At 39.4% G+C, this 25,453-nt stretch overlaps 1 protein-coding gene across 8 annotated transcripts in view; it reads right to left on the reverse strand.

Moving 5' to 3' along the window:
* GGNBP2 (gametogenetin binding protein 2) overlaps window positions 1–25,453 on the reverse strand; it is a 31,782-nt gene extending 6,329 nt beyond the window's left edge. For 2 of the 8 annotated variants that reach the window (XM_082605317.1, XM_082605313.1), the window contains exons 1-8: window positions 25,253–25,379; window positions 24,513–24,702; window positions 16,954–17,034; window positions 15,145–15,398; window positions 13,014–13,112; window positions 8,194–8,307; window positions 1,510–1,719; window positions 302–476 (exon numbers count right to left, since the gene is read on the reverse strand). In XM_082605317.1, coding sequence (XP_082461443.1) covers window positions 302–476; window positions 1,510–1,719; window positions 8,194–8,307; window positions 13,014–13,112; window positions 15,145–15,398; window positions 16,954–17,034; window positions 24,513–24,605 — 1,026 coding nt within the window. In that variant the 5' untranslated portion in view covers window positions 24,606–24,702; window positions 25,253–25,379. Of the gene's footprint in view, window positions 1–301; window positions 477–1,509; window positions 1,720–8,193; window positions 8,308–8,396; window positions 8,523–13,013; window positions 13,113–15,144; window positions 15,399–16,953; window positions 17,035–24,512; window positions 24,703–24,924; window positions 25,110–25,252 lie in introns of those variants that run through there. The other 6 variants (XM_082605320.1, XM_082605318.1, XM_082605316.1 and 3 more) reach the window with 6 other exon arrangements.

Consider the following 25,453-nt stretch of genomic DNA (forward strand, 5'->3'; position numbering starts at 1 on the left):
TTAACTTGTCAACAGTTATGTTTCATAGCAGCTTCTCATTAAATAATCATCAATTTCAGTTTTCTACTTTCAGAATGTCTAAAAATCAAGGCTGGCAGAGTAACGGGATTAAAAAACAAAGAAAAAAAATCCATAAACAACTTCTAAATTTCAGTTCCCCAGCAAATTCCTCTCCTAACCCCCCAAAAGCCATGACCAGTAGATCACAGCTAAGGTAAGGTAAGAGTGGTGATTAACATTAAGATTCAGTCCAATAACTTAACTAAGCAATCTGGACACCGAAGCAGTCCACTGTTGTTACCTCAAAACTCTTGCGTAAAGCATCAACACCAAGATAGAAAAGCATCTGCCACGTCTGTTCTTCTGCCCGTAGTTTTTGCCAGATTCGATGCAGTCTTTCATAAAGATGAATTCCCAAGCAGGTCAGAACTTCTTCTTGAGCTATATCTATTGTCTTAGCATGCCTTTCTCTTCTCCTATAAAGGAGAATAAATCACACATATTTCCTAATACCCTTAAGCTGAAACAGTAAAAGATGGATAACACCTGTGCAAGTTCAGGTTTTAAACACAGTCTGCATGCCTAGTAACAAAATAATAACAAGACAGTTATACATTCAAACTCAATGTATATATAAATACACGAGCACACATGTATAAAACCAATGAGAAATACACATGCAGGTAGAACTCAGCCTTAATATTGCTAAACGTAAGGTAATTCAGGAACTGGCCCTAAAGAGATGTTTTTCGGAGCACAGAGAAGTCATCATATGTTAAGTGTCCAGCTCAAGTAGGCATGACAGTTCACCTTCCAATTACAGCAAATGCTGTTTGGTTTTTGTTCTTTTTTTTGAGGAGAAAGACAATACCACCAAAGTGATTCAATCATGGGCAAAAGCCCTCTAGGCCAGTCTTCAGTAGAAGTGTTCATGAACTTCAGTGATAAAAGAAGTGTTTGTATTCTGAATGCCTAGCAGAAAGTAGGCACTCAAATGAGAGCTGATACACAAAACACAAGGGGAGGTGGGTTCAATTTATTGTGAACAACTTTTTTGGTTTTCTTTTTACAACAAAGCCAGAGATAAAATTTTAGCTTCCTGTATAATTTAGTAGTAATATACACAGTTCATGAATTACATTCAGTAAAGTATTTCTTAACCCCCTGCTGCAAAGACCTCACTTCCTATGCAAAAACCATCATTATAAACAAAATTTAAACATGGAAACGCATAGATGGAGGAGGAAAAAAATCCCTTCTAATCATTTTCAAATGAAAATGATAAGCTATAATAATGAAAGCCAAAAAAAGCCTGCCTACTTCAAGCAACAAGGAGCAGACAACTGATCGACGTTTTCTCCCTTTTTTTACTCCGTCAACTAAATGCATATTTTAAAGAAAGCAAACTCTTTACAGGCACACTTTAATTTATACAGATATCATATGTACTGAGGCAGACGGATAAAATGAAGCAAAGCGCTAGATAGCCCATTCTAGCAAATTACATACTCATACCCTCCTGCGAACTCTGGCTCAGCACGGCCCAAAAGATGTGCAATGAAGTCTGTCTCACAGCAAACATGTATGTGTCGCTCATGTGGACAGCTCCGCAAGCCTTCATAAAGTGCAGCACAGTAGCCCTTCTCTTTGCTGCAATCAAGTTCACCAACAAGGATACTGTACGCTCGGAGGACTTTATTTTTGCAATCAGTGCAAAATCTGTTGAAAAGAAAAACCTCACAATTAAGAACTGGCCGTGTAATTATTTCATGAGGTATATAAAAGTGTACTAGGCAATGACACTCCCCTCCCATGTAGAGCATTAGAGAAAGCCTCCATACACACATTGAGAACATACACATATAAGGTAAATACACATTTAGGGATTACGTGGGTATAGCTAGATCTCCATTTGCAAATGCTTTTTAAACTAGAGAAACACATGGGCCTAAAAGAATGAGGCAGATAGATACCTGTTAGTGCATAAAATACATGGCCAGAAAATATTAGTTGCCAAGGACTAGCATATCTTCACTTCAAGAGCTATTCGTGCAGGCCAGAAAATAAAACAAAAGAGGCTACCAGCCAATGACTCTAGGATTCCTCTCCTTTCAGCCTCTGAAGATAGTTGGTATCTTCAGCCAGTAAACCTTGATTCAAATTTTTACATTTTAATACATCACTAGCTAAGTATGTGGGGTGGGACGGGCAAGAAGAATGGGAAAGTGGTACGTGTAATTTTTCCTTTACTGGTAATTTCCAAAATTTCAAATTCTTTCCTCCAAAAGAAAATGCATATTTCTCAACGCTCAGTCATAATATAGACAACATATATGTAGAAATGTGGTTTAAACTTGACTGTACACAATGTGGTAAAAGTACAGAAGAGCGGGCTTCCCTGGTGGCGCAGTGGTTGAGAGTCCGCCTGCCGATGCAGGGGACACGGGTTCGTGCCCCGGTCCGGGAAGATCCCACATGCCGCGGAGCGGCTGGGCCCGTGAGCCATGGCTGCTGAGCCTGCGCGTCCGGAGCCTGTGCTCCGCGACGGGAGAGGCCACAACAGTGAGAGGCCCGCATACGGCCAAAAAAAAAAAAAAAAGTACAGAAGAGCATGTGAATGTAGAAGGATGCAGAAAAGTTTTCTTTTAGAAACCATTTTTTAAAAATACAACTTTATGGGCCTCCCTGGTGGCGCAGTGGTTGAGAGTCCGCCTGCCGATGCAGGGGATACGGGTTCGTGCCCCGGTCCGGGAGGATCCCATATGCCGCGGAGCGGCTGGGCCCGTGAGCCATGGCCGCTGGGCCTGCGCGTCCGGAGCCTGTGCTCCGCAACGGGGGAGGCCACAACAGTGAGAGGCCCGCATACCGCAAAAAAAAAAAAAAAGATAAAAATACAACTTTATAAACAATTGAAAATAACTCACAAATAATAGAATTATGACTACAACCAAGCAATTTACAGAGAAGTAACTTAAGGTGGTGGGCAATATATTCCACTATAAATAGCATCAATAGTAATCAAAGAAATGCAAATAAAATCAACAGTAACATATCATATACATATAATTCACTATTCAATCAGAAAGAAAAAAGAATAAAGCCTGGTTTCTTTATTTTTGAATTCCTGAAATAAGGAAGAATTCGGTCTGGCGAAAAAGCCAGGCTCACCATGTTCATAACTCTGAGAAGATCAGCTGTGGTGGAATGAGGAAACTTTGCTCTCTTTGATTTAGATTCATCTACCCAGATGAGCTCGTCTATTCCCACAGCTTCAGTCAACATGTCTGACTCTCGACTCTAGTTGAGCTCTGCTCAAGTCTCTGTCCTTGCCTGAGGGCCAGACCCATACAGAAAAAATGGGTGGCAACACAGATGTCCAAAAGGCAACACACTAAATTTGTTGTCCAAAACCAAGGGCAACACGGTTCCCTTATGTTCCCTTCCATCTGTGTTAAGAAATCACCATTCAACACGGGGATATATGTATACGTACAGCTGATTCACTTTGTTATAAAGCGGAAACTAACACACCATTGTAAAGCAATTATACTCCAATAAAGATGTTAAAAAATAAAGAAATAAAATGAAATAAAGAAATCACCGTTCACACAGTCACCCAGGATAAAACCTCAGTTAATTCCAACTCCTCCTTAGGTCCTGCTTTTAGGGGTGGAGCCAATTGGTATCAATTCTTTCTAAAATTCTCTTGAAGGTCAATTCTTTTCAATTGCCTAGACAATTTTTAAAAATGCTTCTTAACAGGTTTCCGTGCTTCCACTCTTACAAGCTCTAATGCATCTCTCATACCAAAATAATTTTTTTAAACAAATCTCATTACCTCACTCTTAGCTTAAAAAACTCCCCACTGTCTATGAATAAAGTTCAAACCCATTAAGGCCTTCAGTGACTTCTCTTACCCAATCTACTATTTCCAGCCTTATTTCCCAAGATTCACCTCTCCCTTCATGGTCCCTCTACTCTACCCCATCCCCCCATACACACCAGATATATAATGGACTACTTTTTTTTTTTTAATTGAAGTATAGTTGACTTACAATGTTGTGTTAGCTTCTGGTGTACAGCAAAGTGATTCAGATATATAAATATATATATTCTTTTTCATATTCTTTTCCATTATGGTTTACTACAGAATATTGAATATTGTTCCCTGTGCTAGACAATAGGACCTTTTGCTTATCTATTTTATATATAGTAGTTCGTATCTGCTAACCCCAAACTCCTAATTTATCCCTCCTCTATTCCCCTCACCCTTCGGTAACCGTAAATTTGTCTACGTCTGTGAGCCTGTTTCTGTTCTGTCAATGTTTCATTGTATCATATTTTAGATTCCACATACAAGTGATATCATATGGTATTTGTCTTTCTGATTTACTTCACTTAGTATGATAATCTCTAGGTCCATCCATGTTGCTGCAAATGGCATTATTTCATTCTTTTCTATGGCTGAGTAGTAGTCCACTGTGTGCGTGCGTGCGTGTGTGGGTGTGTGTGCGTGCACGCACATAGGAAAGTTGAATTCTAGTTATGGGAATTGCAGAAGGCTTCTTTAAGGATGGACGTGAAATGAAATGAATATATGTTAAAACAGAAGCTCTAAGCCCGTTTTGTAAACAGAGGCAATAATGTTGACAAGTGAAGTTAAATCATTATGTTTCACTAATGCTTAAAAAATAGACACAGAAGTACACAAAAATTAACTCAAAATGGGTTAAAGACCTAAACATTAAGACCTGAAACTCTAAAAACCCTAGAAGAAAATGTAATAATGGAATAGATGATGATTTCTTGGATATGGCATCAAAAGCACAGGGAACAAAAGAAAAAACAGACAAATGAGACTATATCAAACTTAAAAACTTCTGCGTAGCAAAGGAAACAATGAGCAGAGTGAAGGACAACCTATGGAATGGAGAAAATATTTACAAACCATATACTGGATAAGGGGTTAACATCTAGAATAAATAAAGAACTCTTACAACTCAATAACAAAACAAACAAAAAACGAACCTGATTAAAAAATGGACAAAGGACATGAATAGACGTTTCTCCAAAGAAGATATACAAATAACTAATAAGCATATGACAAAATGCTCAACATCACTAATCATCAGGGAAATGCAAATCAAAACCACACAATATCACCTCAAACCCACTGTATGGCCACTATCAAAAAATTAGAAAATAACAAGTGTTGGCAAGGATCTGGAGAAACTGGAACCCTTGTACACTGTTGATGGGGTTGTAAAATGGTGCTGCCAGCACGGCAAATATTATATTGGGTTGGCCAAAAAGTTCGTTTGGGTTTTTCCGTGACATTGTACAGAAAATCCAGAACGAACTTTTTGGCCAATCCAACAGTAGTACAGCGTTTCTTCAAAAAATTAAACACAGAACTATCATATAATCCAGCAATCCCAGTTCTGGGAATATATACAAAAGAATTAAAAACAGGATCTTGAAGAGCTTTTTGCACACACTCATGTTCACTGCAGCATTGTTCACAATAGCCAAGATGTGGGAACAACCTAAATGTCCACTGATAGGTGAATGTGGTGTATACATACAATGGAACATTATTCATCCTCAAAAAAGAAGAAAATTCTGTCATCTGTTACAACATGGATGAATCTTATGGACATTATGGTAAGTGAAATAAGTCAGACACAAAAAGACAAATACTGCATGATTCCACTCATACAAATACTGCATGATTCCATACTCATATCAAGTAACTGAACTGAAAGTAACAAAAAACAGAATGGTGGCTTGCAGTGGGTGCGGGGAGGGGTAAATGGGGAGTTATTGTTCAATGGATGTGGTACAGCTTCAGTCATCCTACATGAAAAAATTCTAGAGATCCACTGTACAACAATGAGCAAACAGTTAACAATACTGTACTGAACACTTAAAAACTGTTAAGAGGGCAAGTATAAGTTATGTTTTTTTATCACAATTTAAAAAAATCTTCCCCTTGGTGGGAGAAACGGTCACGGACACAGAAATAAAAATACTTCCACGTTTTCAAGCTATAATGGTTAAGTTTAGGTTTTTGAGTAAATAAATGGTTAAATGTCATACAGTACCAACAATGAAACTTGAAATATTTTCCCCATATCTTACTGCTTTAAATCCTCAGTCTAATATGTTTGTACGTAATCATAAGTAACATAAGCATAAGTAAACAGCAATTTAAAAATTTATATGTAAGCCACAAGAATGAAAGTGATTTTTCCTGTTTTCAAAAGTAACCTTGCACACAAATTAAAAAAAAGACATTTTCTTAATTCAGAGGTTTCCGTTTCCTAACACCTCATTTCTAATAATGTACTATCATAATATTTAACTGGCTAAATAGTGTTCTAAAATCTTTATTATAAAGTGCTCAGAAAAGTCCCCTAAATAAAGTAGAAGTGCCAAGAAGGTCCATTATTCAGACGTTTAGAAATCATTTTCAACTGACTGTACCTCAAAAACTCAACCTGTACCTAAAACAACTAGATACACAAGATTAACAAGGACTTGCAAATCTGGCAGGCAAAGGTTCACTGATGTGCTTACTGTGTGCCAGATACTGTTCTAAGTAAGTCTTATTATGTATCATCAATCCTCACGACAAATTTAATCTTATAATAAATCCTATTAAGACCATTTCTATCATTATTTTTATCTTAAAGAAGAAAAACACTGAGGCACAGAAAAGTAACTTGTACAAAGTTATAATCAGTAGAACCCAGATTCAATGCAATCTCCCTTAATTGCTCTCTTAATTGTACTTCTCCCCTCATCCTTAACGTATTTATAAAATGGACTCCACCTTTCTTATAAATTACTGCCCCCTAAACACAGGAAATATCTAAAACCAATATAGGAAATTCCAAAACATTAGCTATAGTAACTAGTAATTTATCACCCAAAAAAGCTATCTTTTGGGGACCAATTCATATTGAATACAAGGATCAATTCATATTGAAAGAGAAAGGAATCTATAACAGACCTATACATTTATGTTTTACGGTTAAAAATCCCCCTCCCAAACTCCAAATAATTGACATATTCTCTACTCTCTTGGGTATAATCAACGAAGGCAAAAAACAAGAAAGTTTGTAATTCTAAAAAAAAACACACTTAATAAACTTAGTATGCAGGTAAAACCATTAGCTCATTGCCATACAAACATCAATCTTGATAATGCCAGTTTTTATTATTTACGTGTTTTCTAGAAGTATCCCCAAAGTAATTGTGTACATCTCTCCCAAAGTCAAAGAACACACAACCACAAACCCAACATGTGACAAATTTATACGAAAACAGTACAACTCCCCCGCAAGAACGCCATCTCTAGATGGCTCCTTTACCAGTTTCCTCTCCTACTGCACTCTCCCTCCCTAGGAATTTCCAAATGTTAATGACACTTAGAAAATTCCTTTGTAAAGTAGTATTCTAAAAAGAAAAATCTGAAGTTACTTTTATAGTACAGGAAGCACATGAATTCCAACTCTATTTTTAGGTCTTGACAATTAAAGAAAAAATAATTCAAAATATTACTAAGTAAAAGCTGCTATTTTAACGTTAATTTTGAAAAATGACATCAGGAAATGCTTCTGTCATAAAAACAAGGAGTACTACGGGCCTCCCTGGTGGCGCAGTGGTTGAGAGTCCGCCTGCCGATGCAGGGGATACGGGTTCGTGCCCCGGTCTGGGAGGATCCCGTGTGCCGCGGAGCGGCTGGGCCCGTGAGCCATGGCCGCTGGGCCTGCGCGTCCGGAGCCTGTGCTCCGCAACGGGAGAGGCCACAGCATTGAGAGGCCCGCATACTGCAAAAAGAAAAAAAAAAAAAAAAAAAACAAAAAAAAAAACAAGGAGTACTAGAATTTCCACAGTGATTAAGTACACTTTACTTGATTTACAGTTATTTTGCGTTTCTTGGAAGGCTGGCCTGGAACCAACAGGTAGAAATTACGAAAAGTGGAAATGCTGGCCTAACACAAGATGGCCAACACTGAGAGTCGTCCTATAAAGGAACTGCCTACCCTAACATTAAACTCCGCCTCATGTCAGGTATTAACGGGAAGGCTGAAGTACTATTATGTGAAGAAGGTCAGTGACAGGTCAGTCTGGAAGACTGACAGCTAAGGCACCTTCCAACTACACCATGATGATCTTTGGACTTACCTGTGTTTTCGCAGATACGTTTCTAGTGTTTCTAAAAGACAACTAGAGTCAATTAAAACTACTTCATCCCTGCATTCTTGGGACATTAGTTCCCATACGTCCATCCAACAACCTCTGCAGAAAGAAACAAATCTTAGTGAGAAGAAGGAATATACAAGGGTAAAACATTTAAAACAGGCGAGTAAAGGATTGCTTGATTTTACCTGGCTGTGCCCTGGAAAGGTCCATAATGGAAAATGATCCTACACTTGCTGTCCTTCCTGTGGTCTCCACTACTTCTCTTATCTGTACTTAACGTCTCTGAGCTGATACTGCTACTGCTCCCTTCACTGTAGTGCGGTACAGTACAAAGCTTAGTGACACTGAGATAATCTGAAGGGATAATTTCTACAGTCTAAATTAAAATCATGAACTCTTTAATACATTAAGGTATTAGTAGGGTAGGTTTGCAGATTTGTATATAATTACATATTTAACCATATTAAAATGTTACTTAGACAGGTGCTCATATCTTTATACAAAAACTTCTGCTCAACTCTTAAGTTTACCTGATATAATTTAACAACATTTACACTTATCAAGATAGTAACTGGTTAACATACTGAGCATTTTATGAGCAAATTTACTTGGAATGTTTTAAAGTCAAAAGGGCTGAAAAAAAATGATAAAATATTTTCACCTATAAACATGGATCAATCTTCCACAAATTGAAAATACTAACAAGTGTTGATCTACTTAATGTGATTTTATAGCTAGCCCATGGCAACAAAATTCTTATCTACCTTCACATTTACAAGTAACTGGGAAAGTCACAGATTTATCTAATTATAGTAAATAAATTTTTATATTTACTAAAATAAAGATAGCATACTAAGATGAACACTTTACACAGCCTAAATTAGTAGTACTATACAAATAATTTTTTAAAAACTTACTAAAAACTTCCCAGACTCTCCCTCCCCCATAGGTTGCAATGTGGCGCTGGTCATGCATTTTGCTTTGTTGCAGATGTGCATTCCAAGAGAAATATGTTTCTATATTCCATTCAATGATAGTCTTCTTGATTTGTCATGATTCTGAACAACTGGCTCCTGTCTGTTCTTCTGCAGGGTCTCACTACAGTCCTAGAAATTCATTACCTAGGATGCTTGAGATGGAAAAACTTCTGAATCTTTATTTAACCTACTCTGTATAGCTAAATAAGTATTTCTCAACCCCCTGCCCACCCTATAAGGTCATACGTACAATTCAGCTCCCTACTCCCATCTCACAAGGGCTCAGGCCAAGGATCAACGTTCCTTATTTTTGAAACAAAAACCTCAACTCCTGCTCTGCCTTGCATGTTATATCCTTCTATTCTCATCTCCCAAATTTGCAATTTTCTATGCCTGAGTGATCCATAATCTAAAACTGAGTAACTCTCTAACTCAAGTTCTCATTATTGAGGAAAAGGTTCATGAAATCAGAGCTGGGGAATGATTATTATACCACCAGAATGTGAAAGCATTATTCTAAAAAAAGGCTTGAAAACAAATTCTACAGCTCAAATCAAGATTTTATCCATAGTCTCTCCAGACCACATGTCTTTGTATCACTCCTTCCTTTCAAGGTCAAGCTCTCTAAAAAAGGAAGTCTTTTCACTTCCTTGTTCTACTCCACCTTCGACTCACAGTTTAACCCAGTACAACCTTGCATTGCATGCACTTTTCTACCCATGCTGATCTAGACTGTTTCCATTCAACCACAGATCTGCTCATCAAGGTCACCAATTATCTCAGTGTTGCTATATCCAACAGACACTTCTGGGTCCTTGATAATTCAGCAACCTTCAACACAGCTTACCAACCACCGCCCACCCCCCGCCGCCCCACACTCTTTTCCCTTGGCTTCCTCCTACCTCTCTGGCGATTCTTTCCCGAGTTTCTTTAGGCTTATTCTTTCTACCATTAAACTGAATTCCTCAGCATTCTTTTCTACTACTCTTCTCTTCCTCTAGGTGATCTTATACAGTTGAACAACATGAGGCTGAATTGCGCAGGTCCACTTATGCACGGATTTTTTTCAGTAGTAAATACCACGGTACTACACAATTTGCAGTTCGTGGAATCTGAGGATACGAAGGAACCATGTACACAAAGGGCCAACTAGAAGTTACACTCAAATTTTCCATTGCATGGAGGGTCGGTGCTCCTAACCCCTGCACTGTTCGAGTCAACTGTAGGGACTTCCCTGGTGGTCCAGCGGTTAAGAATCTGCTTTCCAATGCAGGGGATGCAGGTTCGATCCCTGGTCGGAGAACTAAGATTCCCACATGCCGCAAGGCAACTAAGCCCGTGCACCACAACTACTGAGCCCAGGCGCTCTGAAGCCTGCGTAGTACAACGAAGATCCCACATGCCCCAACGAAGATCCCACGTGCCGCAACCAAGACCCGACGCAGCCAAATAAATAAATTAATTATTTTTTTTAAAAAAAGAGTCAACTGTATATCGTTCATCAGCTACAGGCCTACAACTCTGGCCTAGACCTTTCTTTCAGACCTCGCACTTACTCCCAGACAATAACTTGGGTTTACCTGCATGAATGTTAGAATACTCTCAAGAAGACTGAACTAGATTGTTACTACTGATTAGGCTAAAAGCTAATTAACTGTATTACACTTTCCCCTGAAGAAAATCTAAAGAGAGAAAGGGGGGAACAACACAGGGAAAATATAAAAAGAAAAGTCATAGTAGCATAGAATGGCAGTGACCATCCAAAGTGGAGGAGAAGTCTTGGCTAAGCAGACTATACTCTCTGGCCTGCTATCCACATGGCATGTGGGAATAACTGAAGCTACCTTAGGAGGTGTTGCTTAACTAACTCCACTCACACTGACTGCATAACTCAGCAAACAACCTTCCAAAACATTTGTCTTCCCATGTGGTGGGGCTAGAGCTGAAGCAGGATGTGAAGTCTGTGGAGGTTTGTTTTTTGTGTTTAAGCTGAAATATAGGTATGTCAATTTAATAAAAGTAGATAATTGATGAAGCAAAGTCAGGGAGAAAAAGAGAAGAGCTGGAATCCGGAGCAAAAGTGGAAGGACTGGTCTTTGAAGGAAGGTGGCAATGAGCACAGATGTTTAAGATGTTGAGGTAGCTGTTGCTTTTCAGCTCCTCAATGAAGAATATTCATAACAAAAACACAGAAGGCAGCCTTTGTATTATATCATACGACTCTGTGGCTTTAGTCAACAGGTTATTCAGAAAAGGTTACTGTCTAATGAGAAAATTCGAATGGATTCTGCATTCAGAAAGTCTTTAAAGATATTGGTAAATCAGGTATATGAAATAATTATCCTTAGATAAGCACTTTAGGTTGTGTAGCGCTTTACTGGGTTCAGAGCTCTCACACTTAGAAATCATATAATGTGTGGTTCTTGTTTAGATCTTGATTCTAACAGATCAGTGTGAGAAGATACTTTTAGAGAGAGTTGGGGAAATCTGAATATGAACTGGGTATTAGATTATTATAGTTAGAAGTTTTGTTAGGTGTTACAATGGCACTGTCATGAAAGAAAATATCACTGTATTTAGAGATGAATGTGGAAATATGTAGTAGTAAAATAACATGATGCCTGGAACTTGCTTTAAAATACTTCAGCAGGGCTTCCCTGGTGGCGCAGTGGTTGAGAGTCCGCCTGCCGATGCAGGGGACATGGGTTCGTGCCCCGGTCCGGGAAGATCCCACATGCCGCGGAGCGGCTGGGCCCGTGAGCCATGGCCGCTGAGCCTGTGCGTCCGGAGCCTGTGCTCCGCAACGGGAGAGGCCACGGCAGTGAGAGGCCCGCGTAACGAGGAGAAAAAAAAAAACTTCAGCAAAAGAAAAGGTGAACAAATGAAATAAATGTGCCAAATCTTGATAACTACTGAGTCTGGGTGAAGGTATTTGGGCGTAAGAGGGTCCTTGTATAGTCTCTCTACTTTTCTATGTGTTTGACAGTTTTCATAACAAAAGTTTTAAAACTTTTTTGTTCCTGAGTATAGGAAAAAAAAAAAAGGATTATTAACTATTAACACACCACCCTCTGGTCATCTAGGTCTTTTTACCAGAGTGGAAAATGTCAATTTAACAATGGTGTCAACACTACCAATGAGATATCCAAAAAAACTAATTTAAAAAATTAATTCAGAAGTCTAGTTGTACATCATCTCATTCTCCCCCCAGACAGAAGTTCCTTCTTAGAAACTCCCTTCGAATTCCACTGCTTCTCCTCACCAACCCCAACCCCAACCCCAAGCAATTTTGAAGGGGCAACTGTGACACTGTGCTAGGAGATGGGGGCAGAAGCAGCCTTGGACACTGTAGCTCCTAACCAAGAAGAAAACTGCAAGTTAGTTACATAAATTCACATTGCTATAACTGATTCAAGATGTTTTTTTAAATCCTTGATAAATTATTAGGGAGACCTAGAGACAAGGAAGAAAAATAATTTATACATTATGACTAGTACATAGATTAAAAAAACGATACCACGACTTTGAAAAATTTAATATTGGCTACATAAATTTCCACAAAGATCTCAACCTCCTTTCTCTGAAACATATTTAATACAAGGAAAAAAAAAAAACTTAAAAAAAAAAATCAAACCTATATAGTCCCAATGCAAAAAGGCTTACAGAACCAGGAGACATTTATTTTGACCAATTATATGGTTTTTATGTCACAGTGTAAACAATTAATGAAATAAAACTAGCAGGGTTTCTTTCCTCTTTACCAAATGTGATCAACATTTATAATCTTAACACTGACAAAGCATCCTGATAATCAATTCTACTTACCCCAAAGGTTTTGGTTTGTGCGTATCTAAGGAGTGCAACTGACATCTCTTGTTCTTTTTACTTTTTGGAATAGCATCTATCATGTCATTTAGTTTGGACCTAATTAAAAATAAACCATTAAAGGTTTGATTAATATTAACTTTTCTTTAGAATTTTCAAAATCTCTACGCCTTTTAGTGAGAAGTATATTTAAAGTATTAGACATATCACTTACTTTGAAAATTTCTCATCAAACTCTAACCCAAGAGTCAGTACATTTATATTCCCTTTCCATTCCCAGCCTATCGAAACACTGAAGACCTGCCCTATTCAACATACTCTTGCCCCTAGACTACATGTGTCTCATTCATCCCTGTATCTGCATTGTGTCTAGCAGTGTGCCTGGCACTCAAATATTTTATGACTGATTGCTACCTGACTCTCAGCCATACTCCCTTGTCCAAACATTAGATATCTAAACATATACTATACTTGGGAATTCCCTGGTGGTCCAGTGGTTAGGACTCCGTGCTCTCACTGCTGAGAGCCGGGGTTCAATCCCTGGTCGGGGAACTATTATAAAATCCCACAAGCCACGTAGTGCGGCCAAAAAAAAAAAAAAGGAAACAATAAAAGATAAAATAAAATAAATATACACTATCCTTGATGAGGAGCCTTCAACAGAAATTTTATGCAGATATAGAAATACATAAGGCTAACTATCCAAACCCTGCATCCATCCAATCAGCAAAGCTTGTCAACTCTAACTTTTAAATATATTCAGAATCAAATCACTTCTCATCACCTCCACCATTACCACCCTTGTCCAACTCGCCTCTCTAGCTTAGTCAACTGCAACAGCTGGCCTCCCAAATGGTCTCTTTGCTTCTACCGTTTGCCTTTACACACCATGTTTCACTTAGCAGCTGGAGTCATCTTTTCAAAAGAAAAATCACTTTATGTTATTTCTCTATTCAAAAACCCTCCAAGGCTTCTTTTCTCAGGCAGAGTAAAAATCCAAAGTCTCTACCACCACCTCTAAGTAGGTTTGGTCTTCAGACCTCTTCTCTTTTCCTATTTCCACTTACCCTTTGGTGATCACCGCTCATCTCATGGGTTTTAATATACATATAAATACTATACATACGTTGATGACACAAATTTATATCTCTAGGCCTGAACTCTCTGAACTCTACCTGGACGCCCAACTGCTATCTCAAATTAACACACCCAAAAGTGAGTTCTGCAACAGTGCTCCTCCCTCCTCCAGGCCTCCCCACCTCAGGAAATGGAAACCATCTGTCCTGCGCCTTAGACCCCAAATCTGGGAAGCATCCTTGATGCCCTCCTCCATGTCCAATCTACCCCAAAATCCTGTTGGCTCATCCCTCAAACTATATCCAGGATCCAACCATTCCTCATTATCTCCGTGGCCACTAGACTGGTCACTATTATTTCTTGCATGGACTATTACACAAGCCCGTTTCTCCACCTTTCCATGACGCTTCTACTTATTCTCCACACAGAGGTGATAGTAAGCAAAACTTCAAGGGAGACCATGTATTCCTCTGCTCAAAACCTTCCCAAATCTTCCCATCTCCGAGTTCAAAAAAACAAAAGACCTCGAGATGGCACTCCATAATTAGGCCTTTCAGTACTCCTGGGACCTCATCTTTTATTACCATTCCCTTCATTCATCTGGCTCCAGCCACAATGGCTCCCTGGCTGTTCTTCAAACATCCCAGGAAGACTCCAACCTCTGAACCTTTACACTTGCTGCTCCTTCTTTGCCTTCCCCCAGATATCTACATGGTTCACTCACTCACTTCATTCAAGTCTATATTCAATGTCATTTTATCAGAGAGGCCTTCCCTGACCACTCTCCATATGAATTCTACCCACTCATTGTCTATCTCCCTTACTGGTTTGTCTTTGTAACTTAACATCCTTGACAATTTATGTGTTTGTTTACTGCCTGCCTCTCCCCACATGAGAAAAGAAACTTTACAGTCACTGGCACATAGAAGTTACTCAATAAAAGTGTTGAATCTGGACTCAAGCTTTGCCCCAACCAAATTTAGAAAAAAAGCTGCCACTGTCACCAAGTTTAAAAATTTAACAAACTCATTGTTTCCTAATTGATGATACTCACCCATGTACATAAAATAATGTATAAAGCTTCTTTGCATCAGTCATGCAGCTTCGAGTTACAGATAGGACTCCCTTGGGCCCCACTGTCAGGGGTTCAAGGGCAGGATTTCCAGACTCTACAAGCTGGGAAAAGAGGCGCTCCACACTTCGACGACAACCAACACATGGGACAAGCTGAGAAAGTGCGCTCAAGACTTCACGTGATGTCACCACCATGGCAATACTTAGATCTTGCTGCTTAAGCATACTATGTCGCTGAGAGAAGAGGGAAAGAAAAATAGAGTTCGTAAGAAAGACATGAAATGACTCTTTCACCACTCTTTCTGGTTCCTATCCTTGTGCAGTGAGTACAGCCTGGGCAGGGCTTGCCATCTCTACCTGCAACTGAGCCAGTAAGGCAAGGCCGTCAGCCTTGTCCATGCTGTACTGAGTTTGCTCCACAAATCCCCCTGTTCTAGAATCTAGGGTACAAAAAACTCCACTTAGGATGCCAGGGCTACGCAGTATGTGACCCAGCATAGCAAAAAGAAGCCCTGCATGTGGAAATTTAGTGCCTGTCAAATGTGCATTAAGCTTAGTACTCTCACTTAAAATAAAAAATTTCAGAAAGGAAAGAAAGAAAAGAGAGAAGAATAAAGATACAAAGCAGCTTTACCATGTCTTTTTCTCAATCTTTAGCAACACACTACGTTTAGCTACACAAGTCAAGTTAGGATAGTGATCATGTAGAGCAGCCATTCTCAACCTGCAGGTATGCGCAGGTGTGCCATGGGTTAGTGGGAGAGAACAAGGCCTATCTTACCTATGTAGGAGCCTGCAGTGAGTAACTAAAATGCTGGTGCATATGAATGTTATCTGTTGGTTATGACAAGGAAGAGAAATGACTGAGAACCATGGCTGTAGAGAAATGGGCAAAACTCATAAATATCTTCTACTTAGATGGAGTTATAGTTATACTACAAGTAATACCTCCAGTTTACAAAAAAAAAACAGATGAGAAAGTAAGATAACTCCCAAAAAGGATATTCTCACATTTACTATTAACCTTTCATTCAAAGTTTTCTCCAAAAGTTGAAATAGAATTTTGAGATAAAGTAACCATTTATCTTCCTTTATCTTGATCGTATATAGTGTATTTACAAAGTATCACACTGTTTAAGAATTAAATAAGACTGGGAGTTTTGGCTTAGTAGATGCAAACTATTACATTTAGAATGGATAAACAACAAGGTCCTACTGTATAGCACAGGGAACTATATCCAATCTCCTGGGATAAACCATAATGCAAAAGAATATAAAGAACATATATATGTGTATAACTGAGTCACTGTGCTGTACAGCAGAAATTAGCACAACATTGTAAATCAACTATACTTCAATAAAAAATTAAATTAAATTAAAAAACAATTAAATAAAAATCAGAAAATTCACTATACAAGATTAGTTTTTTTTACTGAACAAAACAATTACTACAGAAAAAAACGAAGTTCTCAATGAAAAGTTGTCTGCCCTACCTTCTAAAAACAGGGAAATTAAACTTAAACTGGTGAAATTAAAGCCTTACAGACATGTAAAATGATAACACACCACCACCAAATCTTTCACATCACAGGTATGTAAATATACCTGGAACAACAGTAAAAGAAAGTAACTTCAATGCAATCTTAAGACCTAAAGAGTCCTAGGTAAAACAAAATTAATACTTACAGGTAAAATTTTAAATGACTCTTTAAAACACACATACATACATACACACACATGCGCACATGCACACACACACATTTAAAACATTAATTTTTAAAACTATTACCTGAATGAACTGCTTTAGTTGTGCACCATTATTTTGATGCCCATCGAGATTTAACACATTGTCAGGAAATTCCATCACCATCTGAATATGCAAAAGAATAAAAATCAATTATTTTATCCTCTTTGAGCACATGATACAGACTATTTTACAGTCTCCTAGGATAGAAACAGACCCCTAAAGCCCGATTTGCTCCCTCCCACCTCCATCAAAAAGTTAAAACAAAAAAAATCCAAGTTACAGTTTCTAAAGCTAGAAATGGTACAGTCATTAGAAGCAAGGGCACTGAAGTCAGGCAGACTTGAATTCAAATCCCAGCTCTATCACTTACAATTTATGTCATAATTCTGGGCAAGTTATTTAACCTGTCTGAATTTCAGCTTCCTCATTTGTAAAATGAGATTAAACAATAATTTTTCATATCTCTCATCAAATGGGTTGTGAGGATTAAATTATATTTTATTTTATTTTTATTTTTTATTTTTATTTTTATTTTATTATTATTTTTTTTTGCGGTATGCGGGCCTCTCACTGTTGTGGCCTCTCCCGTTGCGGAGCACAGGCTCCGGACGCACAGGCTCAGCGGCCATGGCTCACGGGCCCAGCTGCTCCACGGCATGTGGGATCTTCCCAGACTGGGGCACGAACCCGTGTCCCCTGCATCGGCAGGCGGACTCTCAACCACTGCGCCACCAGGGAAGCCCTAAATTATATTTTAAAATGTTTGTTGCAGTGGCTAATAATAGCATTTAATAAGTGAAATAACCTGATATCTTACATTAAATATCCTGATATTTTCAGTTATTCCTCAACTACAGAATATAATAAACCTTACCATGTAAATGACTATATATATAATGACTTCACTATACACACACACACACACACACACACACACTCAGAATAATACCCAGCACATAGTAAATGTTTGCTCTAATCATGAACAGAAAAAAATACACTGAGATATTTATTCGGTTATCAAAATTCACTACCAGAGGAAGAGGGCTACATAAAGCTTAAGGATGTCTCAGGATGTCAGATAATGGGAATTAGTAATCAGCACATTTCACTGATTTGTGACACCACCGAAGTACCTTAGTTATGTACCACTAGGAAAGAGCCATTATAACTGGAAGATGTCACCAAACGAAAGAAGCATACCAATTTCAGAGATGTTAAATGTGAAAAAAAAGTATGCCTTCAAAACAATGAAATAAAGTAACACATTTGTATCTTAACTAAAACATTGTTAAACATATCAAACATACTGTGCTAGAACAAACTTCTATTTCCAGATGACAAGGGCCACAAACTCCTACACACCCAAAGAGTGAAGTCAGGATAAAGAGACCATTTGAGGCAAAACCAAAAAACTAAAAAACCCCACCCACCTGAATGGGATCTTAAAAAGATTCCTCCCTTCACCAACCAGCACCACAAAGACCTGCTTCTTTAATCAAGTGACCATTCTTTCCCCTCCACATTAGAAATGAGAGCCTAAAAACATGCTTCTTCTAGCAGTAAAGTGAGGACTAAACAACTAAGGCAAATGTAAGCAACAGATATAAGACCTTTTCTTTATTTATTAAGAAGGGTCTACTGGATATGTGAACTAGAAAGACAAGTGGATACTAAGGATGGACAATGATGCAAACACCGATTCAACAATCCAGAGGACTTCAGTGTATTTCACACTCAAAAACTGCATGTACAATATGATTCAAATTTTTATGTGTATATTTTCTTACAGAAAAAGAAAATACGTAATATATTAGATGTGGCTATCTCTACGCAGTGAAAAGATATATGACTTTTTTCTTTACATGTTCCTATCTTTCCCAAATGTATTATAATACACATATTACCACTTATTACCAGGGAAAGAGCTACTGTTCCTTGTTTCCAATTCTATATTCATTATACCATGTTCAGAGACATGTTTCCATTTCAATAGCTTTTACTATTCTGGAAGTTTCTTCTTCCATACATACAGACTACATGTCCTTATCTCACAAATTTAGGATCAGTTATCCAGTTTTCAGGTTAATCAACTTCTCTCCAGTTTTCCCTCTCAGAGTTGTCTTATCTCCAAAGAGTGGTGGTGGTAATAATAAAAACATTTAATGTAGCTTTATGCATACTAGCCATTGTTCTAAACACTGTCATATATTAACTTTGCCAACAGTACAAAGTAAAACTGGTCATCTAGTCATCTAAATAATCCCGGTATTAGAAATCCTGACCCATGAAGACTGAAAAAAGAATAGTGCAATTAAGCCACATGATGTTTTCTGGAATCACCACACATGGTTTAAAACACAAAGAAATTAACTGTCAAGTCATAAAAAAGGTATAGGATAAACTTTTAAAGCCACACAGCTCAACAGAACACTGCAAGTCACTCCACATCTACCATTTAAGCAAATAATACCTTGATTTGCATTTCCACTTGCTTTATACAAATATACACCATTTCACCACATATTAATTGCCACCATAAAAAGAACTGAGACAATTACCTGTACTACTTTAAGATCAAAGCTACTCATTTTACCAAATCAAGGTCTCTCCAGTCCAGGTCATAGGTGAAATCCAAAACTGACTCTGTGTAAGTGAATTATTTTTATTCTGATCAACTATATTTTATTGCTGTTTTTTTTTTTTTTTTTTTTGTGGTACGCGGGCCTCTCACTGTTGTGGCCTCTCCCGTTGCGGAGCACAGGCTCCGGACGCGCAGGCTCAGCGGCCATGGCTCACGGGCCCAGCCGCTCCGCGGCATGTGGGATCTTCCCGGACCGGGGCACGAACCCGCGTCCTCTGCATCGGCAGGCGGACTCTCATCCACGGCGCCACCAGGGAAGCCCTATTTTATTGTTTTAATAATTAAAGCAGGGGCTTCCCTGGTGGCACAGTGGTTAAGAATGTGCCTGCCAATGCAAGGGACATGGGTTCGAGCCCCGGTCTGGGAAGATCCCACATGCCGCGGAGCAACTAAGCCAGTGCGCCACAACTACTGAGCCTGAGCTCTAGAGCCCGCGAGCCACAACTACTGAGCCCGCGTGCCACAACTACTGAAGCCTGCGCGCCTAGAGCCCGTGCTCCGCAACAAAGAGAAGCCACCGCAATGAGAAGCCTGCGCACTGCAACGAAGAGTAGCCCCTGCTCACCGCAACTAGAGAAAGCCTGCGCACAGCAACGAAGACCCAACACAGCCAAAAATAAATAAATTTATAGGAAAAAAAAATTAAAGCAGTGGTCAAAGAATACACCTAACATATTGAGACCTACCAGCTGACCTTTAAAATATATATGTATATAAAATTTAATGGATAATACCTACTTTAGGAATCCTCTTTAAAAAGTCTATAAACAGGGTTAAAATTTTAAAAAAACCAAAATCCCTCATTTCCAACCATTTCATTTTCACCTAACTAGTACAGATAAATGTCAAGATCAGGTCTATTACTGCATCTTTCCTGGGTTTCACTGGCTTGGATAATACTAAATTTTCTCTTGTACATACTCAATACCACCGGGTTAGAAACTTTGCACTCACACTAAGTAATTACTGTCGTTGCCTTTCACTTAGGACAATGGCTTTTTACCTTGCTGTTTACTGGCCAATCACTATATGCTCTTCAATGATGACACCACAATAAGAAAAAGGGAAAAAAGAAAAAGAGGTAGAGGATAGCAGCACTATTTCTCCCCATTCTTTAAAACCACTTCCTTGACTTAGTCTTCAGATTCTAGGTTACCTAAAGGAAGACAGTCATGTAAAGTATTTCAGGTGTGGTCTCACAGAGGAATCATTAGTGTTTGGCTTCATGATGAGGTTGCCTATCCCTAGCAAGCCAAAGATAGAACAAGTCATTGTCCTGCAATTACTGCTTTATAAAGTGTATTGAATCCATTACCCACTTTCACTCTTAAGTATCTGTCCTGCTTTCTCCTGACCACAAATAATCTGTTCTTAGCACATTCTCACAAGCTCTAACCCAACAATACTAAGCTTGTATTTATTAAAAATCATTGTCCCTTTAGTTTCACTTTTTTACTTCCTTATCCTCACAGTCACCTGCAACATCTATCACCTTTGGTAAATTAGTTAAATATTTAATCAAGAGTTGAAAGCAAACAATAAATTCTAAACTTCTAACATGCTAAATACCTAATCCCCAAAAGGATATTCTACATTTTAAAATCTTTTTTAAGTCTCAATCAAAAACCCTTATCAGAGTTTCTAGTCCCTTTTAGATTGGTTTGAATTTGAAGGGTAAACTGTGTTCCAGAAATATTGTAGCAATCTGACAGTATGCATCAAGAATTTTATAAAAGGCTTTTATCCTTTGATACAGTAATTTTCCTCCAAAACCCTGAAAAAAATTGTTAATGCAAAGATTTATGCATTATTTATATTCTTAAGAGTATTATTCATAGTAAAAACTAGAACCACCTCTATGTCCAACAAAGGGAGAATGATTACATTATGGAATGTCACACAACAAAATATTACATGGCCACTAAAGCTGTTTAAGAATGACAAGAGAAAATGTTCTCAATATTACATTTAGTGAGAAAAAAGCAAGATATAAAGTGTTACAGAAAATGATACATCTCAACTCTGCATCTGTGTGTGTCTATGATGGGAACTACACCAAATGCTGCTATATTCTTAGCTATCTCTTGGAAGTAGGGTTAAGGATAACTTGTTTTGCAATTATTTTTCAAGATTATTTTATAAGGAGTATATATTTTGACTATTAATTCCTTTAAAAATACTTTAAAAATCTTAATTCTTCAAAGATGTCTTTAAAATAAAATCTGTATTCTGTCCATCTGCTATTCTATAATTCTAATAACACTGAAAAGCATTTTGGCTACATAGCATACCACTTTCCTGAATATTCCACCAGTTTACTTATTTGAGATTTTCTGAAATACACCTACATCAACACTGTACTCAAGTATTCAAACCCACTAAACTGCCATTATGAGTCTTTTAAATGTGGCTACAACATACCACATAAAAGAGGAGGCTACTTCCTCACATACAAGCTTGTTAATTTCATTTTACAAATCCAACTTAAAATCGCCCAGTTTACCTAAGGCTAGAGGTTTCAGCTTCTGTTACTAAAACGATAAATATTTGTAACTGATTGTAAACATTACAACTAGACTTAACATCTAGAAGCTAACAAGATTCTAAGACTACTTGAAATAATGATCACACAGTGTTTCCTCAGTGTATTACCTATGGACCCTAGGAACAAAGACCAAACGACAAGTTAACTTCAGGGTGACAATGCCATCAAACTAACAATGGACCCGTGCATAACCCTCTGCTGCAGGCTTCTCCCCTCCCTCTTCCCCAACAGGTGTTTGCTCTACATTATTCCTTTAAGTAGTGTTTGGTAGAATGGTTCTGAAACTTGTTTCCCTAAATATGATGCATTCCTGACAAGATTTTTCACTAACCAGCATTCAATGACCGTGCATAAGTTCCATAACAAAGCAATAAATAGTCTCACTCATTCCCTAGTGATAAAAACCCTTCCACAGTAAAGAAAAACTGCACCTTTTCCTAAATAAAATGCTACTTTAAGATATTTAAGTTGAGTAAGCCTAAATTTTATTTGCCTGGGTCACAAGTCCACAATACAATAAAAACGAAACTCAACCAACAGGTCAGTCCAATCCCAACTTCTCTAGAGAAATAAGTACAATAACAAATCACAGGGCAGCTTACCTCTTTTTCTTTGGAAAATTTTGGAAATTCATCATTGTGTAGAGAATAGAGTATAAACCCCGCAAAGCTGATTATTTTAAAGCACTACATGATGGATGGATCAATGCTACATTCACATTAAAGGTGATTATGTGAGCATAAGGAGAATCAGTGTCTTTTAAATTTTTGTAAATACTCAAACTTATGTTTGATTTCCCCTGTTTTGATAGTATACACTCAATAGTAATCTTATGTCCAAACACACAGAACTTTTCTTTTTTTTTAACTTCAAAGGCTTTCTGGGACAATAAACATAAAAGGTTGATACCAAACTATGTGCTCTAGAAAAGTGTCTGTTTTGGAGGGAGAGAGAAGAAAGAAAATATCAACACATGAACTCATATTAGTTTTCAAACTGAGAAATGCATCATTTAATTTGATCAGTGTTAGTTTTTTAAAAAACTACTTAAAATACAAGTCCATTATACTTTTAATGCAAAAAGAGCAGAAATCATAACCAAGGCATACAAGTACACTTTCTAATTCATCAACACAAATTCTATTTACCTTATATCAGCCCAAATCATTCTACCTTTTTCCATGAAAAAAAATGCACTTGGATAATTATAGATACTTTCACTTAAAAAGTTCTAACAAATTAAGTCATTCAATAGCTCCTCTAATCCTTTTAAAGGTACTGCAGCTCAATCAAGTCTTAACTGAGACTGGCAAACAGAAAGGCATAGACTGGCATCTCTACAATGACTTGCAGTTTATACAAAATTTGAAAAAAGTTCAGTAGATATTTGCAAAAAAGAAATTCAGGAACAAAACAGATCAACTGCCTTTGAAAAGGAAAAAAGCCAAAGGTGTTACGATGAAGACACTTAACACCTTATCAAAGCAGGCAAATGTATACTCCAAAGCTTCAGCATCATCAAAACGCAGATTTCAAGATATTCAGAAAAGGATCATTTCATTTCTTAAGAAATTGTGGCAAGCAACTGCACTCATTTCCTGTTCAGATTCAATTCAAATTTCTACCATTTCCTTTTAAAGGAAATACTACAGCAACACAGGGCAGAGGGTCTGTAATGCTGTACCACGCTAAAAAGGAAAACTACTCAGAACTGGGTTTTGACATTCAAGATGAGCAATCAGCTTTTTACAATGCTCTTACACATTCAATCACTTTGCTTCCTTAGAAAAGGCTACCTGTAAAGAATAACTAATGACAAGGAAGCCCATTTTGAAGAGTCATGGCCTAGCAATACAATCATTTCGAACAGTTTTAATGTACGGGCATATTGAGACTATAACGAAATCAGATCATTTTAGTGGAATCTTTACTGTGCAAGAGCATGTCACTCTGCTCTCAGTAATTATGCTTATGAAGAGCTGTAGTATTAAGATAGAAAACAGACAGGTAGCAGTGCAGCTGCGACATTTCCAGATAATTAAGCCTCCCCGAGGGTAGGTGGTTTCTGTAAGGGATAGGCCCTTGACGCCCAATATCCTTCAACCCGGCTCCGAGGCGCGTGCTTTGGCAAAAGCACCGTCTGCTAAAGGGAAAGGGTGAAGCTACAGGGTTGAAAAAAGAAGGGAGAGCTGGGGAGAGGGGCTCAAAGTGCGTACGGATCGCTAGCCTGGGGCCCCGCAAAGGTTAGCGAGCCACCCACTGCAAAGGCGAGTTTGCGGGGCCTGCCGGAGAGAAGGCCTCGCCTAGGAGTTGCAACACTCTTTCTCCAGTGCGCAGCGCTCGGCCTGGGGGAGGGGGAGGAGGGGAAACAGCTGCCAGGGGAGCGGCGAGCCTGGCCCGGCCCGGCCCGCTCACCGTGAGGGTGTCGTCTATGTAGAGGGGAATCTGCCTCCTCTCGAAGGGGAACTCCTCCTCCCCGTCCCTGCACACTGCCACCAGTCGCGCCATCGTCCCCGACGCTGCCGTTGCCACCGTCACCACCTCCTCCCAGCTGCTGCTGCCGCCGCCGCCGCTCCTGCCGCTGCCGCCTCCTCCCAGCTCCTGCCTGCAAGAGCCAAACCCCGCGAGCGTAAGCACCCGCCGCCGCGCAGCACATTCGCCACGGGGGGGAGGGAGAGGAGCAGGAGAGACGGGAGATCTGAGCTGCGTTTCCCATCACCCGATTCCACACGCGCTCAGCCAATCAGCGCCGAGCAACGCCGGGACCCGCCCCCTTGCACCGCTCTCCCTCCCCACCCCGCACCCCCACCCCGCACCCCCACCCCACCGGCCTCCAGTCAGGGTCCAAAGGAGAGGCGAAGGGGACCCGCCGGCCCCGGGGCTTCCCTAGCCCGTCAGCGGAGTCCCGGCTTTAGGACTCCAACCCCGGCCTCCGCTCCACTGCCCGCAGCCCGCTGCTCGGGGGCCCTCAGCCTCCAGCTGACCCCTCCTCCCCCTTTAAGAGCGCGCCCCGCCCAGTGAGTCCCCTGGGCGGCAGTTGCCCAGCGCGACCCCGCCCCTGGGAGGGGTCGACCCCGCCTCAGCTCTGCAGAGTCCGAGGTGAAAGGCTCAGACCCTTTTCCTATCCCTTCTCAGAGGAGCCTCGCGGTTCTGACCTTCACCGTTTTCGTGGTCGCCTCCCTGACCCCCACCTCGGCTCCCCGTTACCGGCTGACAAGGCCCGCGTCAGGGCCGGCCTGGGCGGGAGCGCGGCTCCAAATGCCGTTTCCTCTCCAGGCTCAGTCAGCCGCTGGCGCCACGGGGAGTGGGAGAGGGAAGGCGGAGGACATGGAGAGGGAAGGCGGGGGACATGGGGA

Source organism: Mesoplodon mirus (genome assembly GCF_964341445.2).
Source record: "Mesoplodon mirus genome assembly, chromosome: 18".
Classification (NCBI taxonomy): Eukaryota; Metazoa; Chordata; class Mammalia; order Artiodactyla; family Ziphiidae; genus Mesoplodon; species Mesoplodon mirus.